The following is a 12,633-nucleotide window of genomic DNA, read 5'->3' on the forward strand; positions in this document are numbered from 1 at the left end:
TCACTCTATCTCTTCTGAGGCCAGAAGACAGGTATGGCATTCACCCAAGTCCCAGCAGGATCCAGTGAGGCCAGAACCACTCCTGACTCAACACCATCCCAGGGCCAGAGCATGTGTGGCACTGACATTGTACCTGGGGCAGCTGGGGACGCCGCCACTCCCTGTGACTGCCAGGACAACCCTTCTCTGGACCACCCAGAAGGAGCCATGGCTAAAGGCACCCCAGGGATGAAGAGGAGTACAGAAGGGTAACCTGTGAGACATGAACCCCTTATTAAGGGTCGCAGCTCATACTTCCCTTTTGAAAGGGTGAGGTCGCTGTGGGAATCCAGTGACCAGGTGAGACCCTGGTAAAAGCCAGCTAGGGACACAAACTGGAAATGTTCATTGCGGGGGGATTTAGAGAAGGGAACGAGTCAGTTAGAAATAGCAAGAGGGTGGTCAGGTGGAGGCAGCAACCTCCCTGTGCCCAAGTACAGCATAGTCACGGAGTGTGACAAAGTCAGATGTCACTGTCACTGTCCTGTATGCAGAGCTGATGCAGTCTGTGGCCTGTGGCCTGTCAGTGTTCCCAGGGTTGGAACTTGTGCAACTACATGCACGAGGACACAAGGCAGGGAGTGCAGAACATGGAAACAAGTCTGCTGAAAATACACCCCCTGGGTAATCTGTCTTTTTCAAAATTGTGTTCGTATTGATTTTCCAAGCAGGAAGAAGAAAGCTTTTGTGGACAAGTTTAATGACATAGAAAAATGTTTCTTTAATATGAGTGAATAAAAACGTTTATCATAAAAGACATGCAAATGTATGTCTGCAAATAGATAAATAAATTTGAAAAACTCAACGGGTTGGGGACAAGCACAAGGCCCTGGAATCCATCACTATCACTGCAAAAAAAAAAAAAAACCCAAAAAATCAGCATGAAAATATGTCAAGAAATTACCAGTAATGTCTCCTAAGTTGTAGATAAGAGATGACTTATTCTCTTCTTTATAACCAATTATATTCTTTTGAATATCTGTCTGTAGAGGCAACGTCTGACTGAGACTTAAAATGACAGATACAGAAGTGGGGATGGATGGGTGGATGTACAGATAGGTGGCTGGGATGGGTGAGAAGACAGTAAGCAGTGAGGAGACTGGCAGAGAGGGACCGAAGGAAGGAAAAGAAGGAGGAAAAGATGGTAGATTGGTGGACCGGTGGATGGCTGGTAGATCGATCTTAATCTTTCTCTCCCCTCCACCCTCCCTCCCTCCTTCCCCCTCCTCCCCTTTCCTCTCTCCCTCTTTCCCTTCCTCTCTCGGTCTCTCTCCCTCCTTCCCTCTGTCTCTCTCTCCCTCCCACTCTTCTTCCTCCCTCCTTTCCCCCTCTTTCCCCCCTTTCCCCCTTCCCATTCTCCTTCCCTTCCTCCCTCCCTTCCTTCCTTTCCCTGTTCACTGACACGGACTCAAGATCACCGCCTTCTTGAGAGGAAAGAGGCAGGAGCAGGGTGAGGAGCCGCCTGTCTTCAGCTCAGCTCTGCTGCCCCCAGGCAGGAAGGAAGAGGGGCTCTTTCTCTTCTGTGCCCTTGGGGTTGTGTCCTGGCCTGTTTCCTCCTTTCCATACAGCAGCAGGTGCCACCCTGTCTGAGAGCTGACAAGGACCCACACAGATCCTTGGAACCTTGGCTTCCAGAGCAATTCGAGGTAAATGGAGGGCTTGGAAGCACCAGGTCTGCATAGCAAGCTGAGCAAGGTGTCTCATCATCCGTCCCTCTATTTGCCAGGCGACCAGTCTGGGTCATTCTCTGGAGAGGATGCATGTGTTGGGAGCTCCACTGTCACAGCCGCCACAGTCCTTGAGAGCCGTCCAGGTCTTGTAGGAGGACAGTGACCACTGACATGATGGGAACGTCTGACCCCACCTGGACAGTAGGCAGGTGTCACCAGACTGGTGACAAGTGACAAGTATGTGGGTCACCCAGGTGGGGGTCAGCACTGACAAAGCCCTGAGGCAGGGGAAAGGAGTCTTCGGCTGCCAACAGGTTCCTTGAAGTAAGATGGAGTGGACACGAGACGCTTTGGGAAAGCTGAGGGCTAGCCGTCAGAGCACCTGCATGGGCACTAGGCAGGTGTTACAGCCTCAGGCTTGGACAGTGGGAGAGGAAAACTCCTAAGTGGGAGAACACTAGAGGATCTCCCACTGGCAAAGTTTATACAGACTGTCGGCCGTGTGGATGCAAGAGCAGTCCTCCTGCCCCAGGGCCATGCAGGTCAGGGGCCATGATGGGCGCCTCGGCCTAGCCACGAGCCCCCCTCTGCGCTCTGTGCTGTGGGTGCCGGGCAGCCGCCCGCCAAGTCCTCTCCGGCAGGGATGGCACGGAGACACCCATGGCTTAGAAGAGCAGCAGCACTGCACATTGCCACCCAGCTCCTCAGCAAAGCATTCGGTGCTCCCAGCTACAGCAGCAGCGGGGACAAGGATGGTGGCCACAACGCTCAGACAGTCCTGGCTTCTGCCACGGGGCTTCCCTGAGAGCACAGCAAGTGTGCCGCCCGCCAAGTTCCTGCCCTGGCAGAGGCCTGGACAACACCCAACCCACACTGCGTCCAGGGTCAGGTCCTGGCAGACACTGCCTCGCCAGTGGTGACCCTGCAGACGCCACCACCCGCCGGCCACTATGCCAGCCAGGCCTGCAGCCTCATCTTGGTGTGGCCACATCTCCTCGGTCCTTGGCCCACGTCACTCCTTGCCTAGAGGCTGGTGTGGCTTATGCAGGATATAATTCCACGCCACCGGGAACTGCCTAGGCAAAGGCTCCAAGCCCAGCCAGGACACAGTCTGCTAAAATGCTGGAACACGCGTGTCTGGCAGGTGCCCTGGTGCCTGTGGTGAGCCCCTGCCAGCTTCACCCAGCCTCAGTGTGCCCAGCTTTGCCATGGGGATGACGGGCCTCACCTGGGGCTGTGAGTGAGAAATAACCCGTAAAACTTCCTGTAAAGCTTCGCGCACCTATAAAGTGCTATTAAAGTAATGAGCCTAGCTTAGGCTCACTGAGGCTGAGGAGAGGCCAGCTGGCCCTCCTGAGACCCCTCCTTGGCCCAGGGGCCTGGGAAAGTTCAAGGCTGCCCTTGACTCCGACAAGTCACGACTGCTCCGCCATGGAAGGCCAGGCGGAGGGGCCGTGCCCGGGGACTGAGTAATCACCAGTTTTTTCCAGGTACTTTTTCCTGGGAGTGGAACCCTAAACCTCGCTAGCCTCGCATCTCTTGTCGCCACACCACACTGTGCTGCCAGCTGGGAAAGGGGACCAGCAAGGGATGCGTCCAGGCAATGGGAACAAAGCAACGTGGCTGCCTCCAGTAAGCCCACAATTGGACAAAACTCACTCTGCACCCTTAGGGGGCCGTGGTCGCCTCATTCCTGTGTGCAAGAGTGAAGGCACCTGTGGGAGAAAGCTGCCTGGCCTGGGGCTGGGCAGCAGTGCTGTCCTCCAGTGCTGAGGATAGCAAACGTGCTTCTGCCGCGTGAAACCGGGCTCCCTCTGCTTGACAGAATCTAAGACAAGTCACCGCTGCAAGATTGCACATTTTCCAAATAAAAAAGCTGGTGCAGAAAGCATTTGGACCAGTACTGCGACCAGTGCATGTATCAACTGCACTTCACTCAAAAACTTTTTCTTTCTGCACACACATAAAGTATTTCAAATGACAGAATGGTCATGGTACAAAAAAGTTTATTTAAATTAAATATTTTTGACAAATCAATATCATAACCATTCCAAGCATGTGTAGTCCTTACAAAAAAAAAATCGCAACAGTTTAGCTTAATGTCGGTGATACTATTTTACAAGATTATTAATACACTTCTGGGCTGTGCACCAGAACAGTTTACTATTTGTTACCAAATGGCATATACAATAATAACATAAAGATTAATCATATAAGTGATTTTACAATAAGACTGCTTGGAAGGAAAAAAGAATGGACAATATGAGATATAAAGTGAACATATTAGGAGAATATATAAAACACATTTCACACGGCAATAATACGCTGATGTCCGAAGACAACAAGAGGCATGTGAGGCGAGTTCCTTCGAAGGGGTTCAGGGAGGACGGAGGATGGGCTGTCGGGGCTCAGGGCCCGTGTCAGAGTCACAGTGTGTTTCTGCCTGGGAAGCCAGCCTCGCAGAGGTGCTGGCTGAGGACAGTTCTCAGGGACTGGCTGGCTCACCAGAAAATAAAGTGTCCTTCCAGACAAAGGAAACCCTGGGGGTCCAGTCAGAGGCTCCTCGCACTGGGGACCCATGCCAGGGGCAGAGCAAGAGCCAGCACAAGACAGGAAGCATTCCAGGGAAGGGAGAAAGGAAGCTGAAGAGCGGGACAGGCTCTTTGTGCAGGTGCAGAGGGGAAAGAGTGGTGAAATTCTGCTCAAGAAACCAGCAGGTCCGGTTGCTGGCGCTGCCTCTGCGCTCAGGCTGCCTGGGGCTGGGGCTCTGAGTGGGCAGGGGCCTGGCTCTTTGGGGCTTCAGGAGCAACAGGTGGTGAGAGACAGCCGCAGTTGGGTAGACCTGGTTGATACCACACAAGGGTGTGCGTAGATGTGAGTACAGGGGGGTCTCTCACCGACTCTCTCCAAGAGTGTGTAATAAAAAGAATTGATCTAAAAATATATCTTTAAAAATCCAGCTTCAGTGCTGTTCCCAGTGATGCTGTCTGACCTCCGAGTCACATCTGGAAGTGTCCTGCGTCCCAAGTGAGGGTCAGTGTGGAAGGGAGGCAACAGGAACAGAGCCCACGGGCAGAGCCAGGCTGCACACTAGCAGGATGCCCCGCTGTCCTTCAGGCAGCAGTGCCAGAGCCCTACCTCAGAAACCTGGCAGACATGGAGGCCATGGCCGTCCAGCTCACCGTGGCTTCACAGAGTGGAGGGCAGGGCTGCACCAGTGTCCTCGGTGGTGCTGTGCTGGAGTCCTCGCTGTGGCTCTTCCTCCCCAAGCACCCAGCGAGCAGGTGTGGCTCCTGCCTACGATGGGCCAGGAGGGCAGGGCCAGGCAGCTCATTCTGGGGGGCAGAGAGTATCCCAGCGACTGGAGGTGTCTGCTCCTGGGCTGTAGCCAGAGGAACTCACGTGATGGAAGTCAAGGGCGCTGGATCCACAGAGCCATCCCAGCTGTCGAATGAAGGCTGCCTGGCCAGTGTTTGGGCCCCACCACCACCGGGACAGGAGGAAGGCTGGTGGCTCTGTGCAGTCTGCTCATGTTGTCCGCAGCAAGGACAGGGCAGTGAGGGCTGGGGCAGACTTGTGCCTTAGGCTCTAGGACACACTGTAGCTGTTGTAATAAGCAGCTGTGGCATCCGCCAGGACAGAGATGAGGCTGGTCTCCGTGGGGCCTGTGGGGGTTACCTGGGAGAGTGGGGTGTGCCCACTCAGAGCCCCAGCCCCAGTGGCAGAGTCTGGATGGCCAGGAGTGTTCAAATATTGGTCAAACTCATTGCGATCCATGTCCCCCAGAAGTTCCACCTGGCTCAGCTGATCCAAGGTATCAAAGCCAGGGTGCTCTGGGGGTGGGGAGAGCTGGCCCAGGTGGGTATGGAGGGTGGAGTGGAGAGGGTGGTAGGTGGCTGGGGAATAATAGGCAGGGGATGAGGGACAGCCAGTAACTGTGGACATCACTGACACCCCTGGGGTCTGGCCAAGTGCCAGAGAGCCCAGGGGATGGCTGCAGTGGAGGGGGCTAGGGGCCAGCTCGGGGGAGTACCGTGGCCCAGGCAGGTGTGGCAGGTGTCGGGAGTGGGCGTGCTCCTCTGGGCAAGCAGAGGAGAAGAAGGTCTGCTCCGTCTCCAGCACGTCCAAGGGAGACATCTCCGGGGGCGTAGGCAGCCCGTAGGGATATGTGTCCACGCTGCCGGGGGCACCCCCGGCAGGACCCTCGTGGTAGCAGCCTCGGAGGGTGGGCAGAGCAGCACCTGTGGAGTACTCACCCCTGCCCTCCTTTTCTCCCTGTGCCCCGCAGCCACTGGTGCCCTTCTCAGGCAAGGTGTTCTGGTCCCGGGAGATGGAGCTCAGGAGGAAGCCAGGGTCCACTCGCTTGCAGAGGCGCTTCGCTTGCTTCTTCCTGCGGGGTCGGTACTTGTAGTTGGGGTAGTCCTGCATGTGCTGCAGCCGCAGCCGCTCTGCCTCATCCACATAGGGCCTCTTCTGTGACAGTGACAGCGCCTTCCATGACTTTCCTGCTCACACAAACCAGAGAAGGCTGTGCTCAGTGTCTGGGCTTCTGGCAGGCTGGCCAGGGCATGTGCCCCGCGCCTCTTAGCATCTCTTCACCCCCAGTTCTCACATCCTGCCTTGAACCCCACCTCCAGTGCTGAGCCCAAACCCCTAAGGCAGCAACAACCCCTCCTGCTTGCAGTCTACAAAGCCACTTCATGCCAAGGGTGAGTGGAGACCTCAGTTGCCACACAAACAACACAGGATTCTTGACTCAACATCAGTGTCATGAAAAAAATGCCCAATGACAGTGACATTGATGAGGCTCTTCCTATCCTTTGAATGAAAACTCCCTGCCTCTCAAGGATACTACACTAACTTCTGGTGTCAACCTCACAACCCTCACAACCCTCGGTTGAGGCCACCCAGGCTGAGTCAGCAGTTTCACAGATGCAAGCCAAGTCTAGGGTCTCACCTGGGCTAACAAATGAACAGACTCTACTGAGGAAGGTCAGCAGGGGCTCTGCAGAAAAAAGTCCTGCAACACATGCACACACAAGATTCCACTCCTGGCTGTCTACTTGAGACCCCATGGCTATGGGAAGCCTTCTCAGCCTTTAGCCCCCTCACACACCCGCAGAACCAAACCCCTTAGCTCCTCTGGGCTTCTCACCATGAAAGCTGTAACAGCTCACTCTCTCCTTAAGAAACAACCCCTCTAGGAACTCCTGTGCTAAAGTGCTGTCAGCACAGGACTTCCTGATTGTCACTCCCCACTGTGTTGTTTTGCAAAGCACCTTGGTGTCTCTCTTTCATCCACCCCCCCAGCCGACTGGCTGGCACCAGAGTATTCTGAGGGTCACTTCTAAACCCCTAGATTGCTACCTCTTAGAAGTGCCTCTGATTCTCCAGCTTTACCATGTTCCCCCAGGACATTAAGGAAGCTTGAAGTGTGAGACCCACAGGCCAAGAGGCCAAGCCCTGTGAGGAAACCAGCCTTGTCTTCCACTCAGCACACCCCATCGCAAAGGGCTAGCACAGAGCCAGGCGCATGGCGGGCCTCGAGCCCACACAAGGAGGGCAGTTATGAAAGCACTCTGTCACTGGGGTGAACGTATATAACTGTTCTGTGAGTGGCCAGTCACTGTCATGAGCTATCACTTCAAAGGGTGACTTCTAGAGGGTGAGGTACCCCAGATCTTGATCATGACACTGGTCCCCAGCCTGCAGCTGAGGCCATAAAGGTCTTACACGAGGCCTGCAATCAGGCACAGCCCACACTCTGTTCCAGATGCACAAGGTGACTGTGGTTCCCAAATGTGCCTGGATGCTGCCGCAGCAATGTGACACAGGCTGGGCCTCTCTGTCCTGGTGTTCTTTCTCACACTGTGCTGGAAACGCTGGTGCCTTTGCATGAAGTTTCCAGTGTGAGAGGTTTTTTTGTTTTTTGTTTTTTGTTTTGCAGAATGAGGCATAAAACTCAGACCTTTGTGCTTGCCAGGGAAGCGCTTATTCCACTGAGCCATCTCCCCGGCCCCAAGGTTTTTGGAAAGTTTATAGTGGAAGATTTGGGACCTCCAACCAGCCCTTTTCTTCCACAGGTGAGAAAGAGAAAGACTGAGCAAAACGCTTGATCATGAGCTGGGGGTAGTTCGCCCTGCTGCCAGCAGGCCACAGGGTACAAAGACCCTATTTTAAAGAGTAAGTGGCTCAGTGCCAGTGTCATCTACCGACACCGACACTGAGGCTGGGTGGAAGCACCAGACAGGGCTCAGCTCCCAGGGCCTTGGTCTTCTTTGTCCTCTGCCTCCTTGTCCCCAGGAGCAGCTGCCTCAACTCTGCAGGGCAAGGCCTCCCTCCCCTACCTCTGCCTGCGCCCACAACAGAAGCCTGGTCACCACGGGCAGCTTCCTGTGCCCAGCTGTGCCTGGCCAATAGGACCCTGGAGGAAAAAATTGAAAAAACGTTTTAGGTAACTCCGCAAAAAAAAAAAAAAAATTCATTTCTTTTAAAATCTAAGAAAAATATGGATTTTGGGGTCAAAGAAAATGTTTATTATTGCCTATCTGAATGTCTCGTTATGCTCACAACAGTACAAAACAAACCTTTTACTCTTCTGCACCGAGGCGGGGCTGCCGCCAACGTATCTGGGCGGCGCGGGGACCCCTGCTCGGGCTTGGCCAGCCTGAGCTCAGCCTGACCCGAAAGAGGGCCGGGACCTTGCTCTCGCCCAGGCTACACTAGGGGACGGCACTCCCCTCACAGCGGGGGAAGGAGCCCGAGCTCGGACGGGAAAAGGAAGGGCCGGTTCCGGCCGTGGCCGCCGGGCGGGGTCGAGTGACCGCACGTCCCGTCGCAGGGGCTGGCGCCCTGCTGCGAGCACAATGCGCTGTGATTCTCATTGTTTTTAATGAATCAAACCCGAGGGCTGCAAGGAAGGCTCCACTGCAGAGAAGAGGAGAAAGCCCCTAGAGAAGTCGGGTTGCCGACGCGTCCTATCACCCTCACTCTGGGTTCCTCTGGCCTGACCCATGCCTGTCCTAGGCCCCTGTTCCCAGTGCCCGGGCTGCTTCCAGAAGCACCGGGGCCACGGCAGACTCCGCGGCCGTCCTGAGCATCCAGGGTCATCTGCGCGCCCATGACAGATGCCAATGCGGTAGCGAAGTGCACTATCCAGACGGCCCCGTCCTGGCTGGCCGCTTAGTAACTAAGATAAAGCAGGATTCATCGCCCAACGGCCTTTTCCCGCGAATACTCGTTGGCAGGTAAACCGTGGCAGTCTGCCTCTGATTGTCCCAATCGAAAGGCAAAAGGTTTCGTGCTCCAACCTTCCCAGCTAGAGCTGGGTGCCCACCTCGACGTTTCCGTCCGGGCAGCGTCGCTACGCACGCGCAGGTCTCCAGAACCCGGAGCCTGGAGCTGCCGATCGCACCCTCCTGAAGCCGGGGTCTCCGACCTCTTCCCAGAGGAGGGGCCTCCCGGAACCCCCCGCCCTCAGTTTCACTTTGGACCACGCGGGCCGAGGTGTCCCTGCTTCGATTCACGCACCGCGTGCGCCCACGATGGGGCAGACGTGCCCGCGCGCCTGCCCGCCGCCCTCGAGGAGCCCAGCCGGTCGCCACTCACTCACCCAGCATCTTGCTGAGCTCTGCGTTGTGCAGGTCCGGGTTCTGCACCGCCAGCCGTTTCCTCTCGTCCTTGGCCCACACCATGAAGGCATTCATGGGCCTCCGGATGCGGCTCTCCGAACCCTTGTCTCCCGGGGGCCGGGGTGCGGCCGGCGGCGACAGCCCATCCGACAGCTCGGCTTCCAGGGTTGGACACTCGAGCCCTTCGGGCCACGGGTAGGCTCCTAGCAGCGAGGCCATGGCTGCACTGGGGTCGCCGGACTTCGCCTCGTGGGGCCGGTGGTGACCAGGCCCTGGCTCCGGTCGGGGGTTAAACTCGGCCGCCGGCCTCCGCCGGGCCCCTTATTTATCAGCTTTGGGCCGTCGGGTGCTCCAATGAATCTCCACGGCGGCCCCTCCTTGTTTCCGCGCGGATCCCCTCCCTGCGCCCCGCGGCAGCCTCTCGGCTCGGACCTGCCTAGAGAAGAGAGGGCGGGGAGGAGGGGCCGAGCCTCTCCCCGCACCGCCCTCGGCCGGCCCCTCCGCTGGGCGCGCCCCTTCCGAGCGGCCTCAGGTGCAGAGCAGTGCCTCCTTGCCCCAGCGCCAGCCTTAGCGTCAGCCCCAGCCGGGGCCGCACCGGCAGTCGCCTCGCGATCACACTCCAGCTCTTCCCGCAAGGGAAATCCTAACCCCGGCGCGAGAGACGTCACCGCAAATCCCCCAGATCAGCCAGCTAGCCCTTCTCAGGGAACACACCCGGAGCTTTCCCAAAGTGATGGGCTTCGACCACCTCTGAACCCGTGCCAACTGGGGTTGCGGCAGAGGCGCTCTGTGCAGCCTAGGCCTCTCAGAAAGGCGCGCCCATTGTCCCTCCTCCCCCGTCTCCAGTGTGGGCTCTTCAGCTCCTTTGCCTTTGATTCTTGGCGGAGTTCCCTTCTCCGACTCCAGAGTTGTCACTCCGCTCTCCTGTGTTTTTTCTGGCTTCCGTGCGAGCCGGGAACTCGCCCAGCCCCTGACATCCCGACACCCAACATACAAGGGGCTTCTGGCTCAGAGTTCAGGCCATTTTTCCCTCTGGAGGACCGAAGCTGTCATGCCCCCCGCTGGGTGACAGGGCTGCCTCTGCATCTTACACCAGTGCGCACCCAAATTGCCGAATAAGTGAGTGAATCCACGAGGGAACACATGTTCCTTAGACACACCCAGTCTATAAGCTTCAAGGCTGGACTATGTCCTGGGGTCCCAGCCACACATATTTGCAGGATGCCACCTCTTTTGCGGCTCTCAGCAGAGGTGACCCTGGAAGGTGGCAGCATTGGTGGGAAGACCTGGGCTTGGGTCAGAGACTGCGCAAGACAGGTGTCTCTCTAGGCCTCCGTTTCTAATCCTGAAATGGAGCCCATAAGACTGACCTCATGGGCTGCGCTGACGGGGCAGCGAGAGAAACACAGTGAAAGCTCGCACTCTGCTCGATGGCTGCCGATTCCACAATGCACTCAATTCCCACGGCCCCAGTTCACAACCTGCACGCAGCGCGCAAGGCCCGGGACCTAATCCCGCGCAGGTGCAACGTAAAAGGCAACCTCTGAGGTTTGACGTCCTGGTTTTGACCGCAACAACCCAGTTAACTTTCATCGGAGCTCGCGTTTAGGACATGAACAGATTGCTCCTGCTGCCAGCATCCAGGGCTCGCGCGCCCTGGCGAGGGTCAAGGACACGGGACGAGGAGCCCTAGCCTGGAACGGGTTTTGATCGGGGCCTCAATCTGCGGATAGACTACTTGGACCCGAGGCGCAACGGGGGTCCCTGGAGCGGGGCACCCAGCAGGGAAGGAGGCGGTTTGCAGGTTGTCGGGAGGCCCAGCGCATTTCCAGGGTCGGGCAGGGGTTCCAGAAAAGCACTAGGCCAGGTGCTCCAGGTTGGGAACGCAGGCTGGGCGGGCCTCGGGGGGGGGGGGGCTCTTAGAGAAGGAGGGGAAGCGGCGGCGGAACACCCCGATCCTTGTGGCGTTGCAGCTACCGCAGCTCCAAGGCGGAGGCTCTGCAGAGGCCTGCAGGGAACAGCGCCCTCTTCCCGGCTGCGGGAGTCCCCACTCTGCTCCCGCCCTAGAACAGCCCAGCGCAGAGCGCGCTAGGTCTAGGGACGGCTACCAGTTGGGCTGGGGAGACCTGGGGCGGGGAGCTCCGAGCAGCACGCTGACTCCAGAGATCCAAGGCAAAAATAGGGAGAAAAACGGGGCGAGGCTGAGAGAACGCAGGTCGTAAAGGCTGTTGCCCACTGTTTAATTTCTTGCATGTCCGGAGCGCTCCAGAGCCTGGGCTGTCTAGGAAACGAGCCCTGGTACCGCGCGGAGCGGAGCGCTGTAGCTATCTGCGCGCCGGAACCAAGGCTGGTCCGCTCTCTCAGCTCTTTCATTTCTCCCTTTTGCATCCTCCCTGTATTCCCGCGAGCAACTGCGTGCGAATGAGCACACCCTCCTGCGGGCGGCGCCAAGGGACGCGAGGTCGCGTTAACACCCGCTTTGCCCCTCGGTTCTGGTCACTGCGAAAAGCAGTGCGTTCAGAGCTCGGCGCTGACCCTGCGCGCCCGTGGCATCCCCACTTCACCACGGCTGGTGCCGGTTGTTGGTGCCAAGACTCATCCCTGGGTCGAGGCCCTCTCAGTGAATCGTCCAGCGCCGATCCTGGGCCATCACCCGCCAGGGCTGAGTTGCCCTTCCTGGGTGGGTTCCTGTGGGCGCTGTAGAACCGGGTTGAAGAGGCGGATGGAGAGCGACGCAGAGCACAAAGGGGCCCCACTTGTGCACCACGCAGGGAACCCACAGGCGCGCAGACCGAGTTTACTCTTCCAGCGGGAGAACTGCAAGAACTTACCGCCTCACTCGCTCGTTTTTTCTTCGCTTTCCCCCTTTCCCTTCCCTCCATCTTCTTCCTCTTCCCCCTTCCCTCTTGCCTTTCCCCTTTCTCTTAGTTCTCTCCTCCCCTCTTCCCTGTAGGAAATCTTAGGCCTGGACGGTTCACTGAGAGGGCGTGAAGTCTTAGAAACACTGAGTTTGCCATCTGCCTTGAGGGGTCCCAACTCGTTTACCTGATCCCAGCCTCGCTCACTCACGCACTGCTTCTGAAATCTCATATACTTTAATGGAGCCTGAAAGAATTTTTAAGTTTTGTTTTGGTTTGGTTTGTTTTTTTTTGTTTTGGTTTGTTTTGTTTTTTTAGTTCAGGATGTTCTCTTTATCTATTCCAAAGAGGAATTTCAGCCTCTCTAGAAGGATGGAGAGGAACAGGAGGAGAAGGAAGAGGAGGAAGAGGAGGAGAAGGAGGAGGAAGAGGAGG

General features: G+C 56.9%; 1 protein-coding gene across 1 annotated transcript; it reads right to left on the minus strand.

The window, feature by feature from the left end:
* Positions 1-3,698: 3,698 nt before the first annotated feature.
* Positions 3,699-10,802, minus strand: Sox7 (SRY-box 7). The gene is made up of 2 exons (XM_004630707.2): positions 9,322-10,802; positions 3,699-6,214 (listed from the first exon to the last, which is right to left on the minus strand). The coding sequence occupies exons 1-2, from the start codon at positions 9,557-9,559 to the stop codon at positions 5,298-5,300; spliced, it is 1,155 nt and encodes a 384-aa protein (XP_004630764.1). The 5' UTR covers positions 9,560-10,802; the 3' UTR covers positions 3,699-5,297.
* Between the last annotated feature and the right edge of the window lie 1,831 nt (positions 10,803-12,633).

The sequence above is a fragment of the Octodon degus genome, unplaced genomic scaffold (genome assembly GCF_000260255.1).
Source record: "Octodon degus isolate 3935 unplaced genomic scaffold, OctDeg1.0 scaffold00036, whole genome shotgun sequence".
Taxonomy (NCBI): Eukaryota; Metazoa; Chordata; class Mammalia; order Rodentia; family Octodontidae; genus Octodon; species Octodon degus.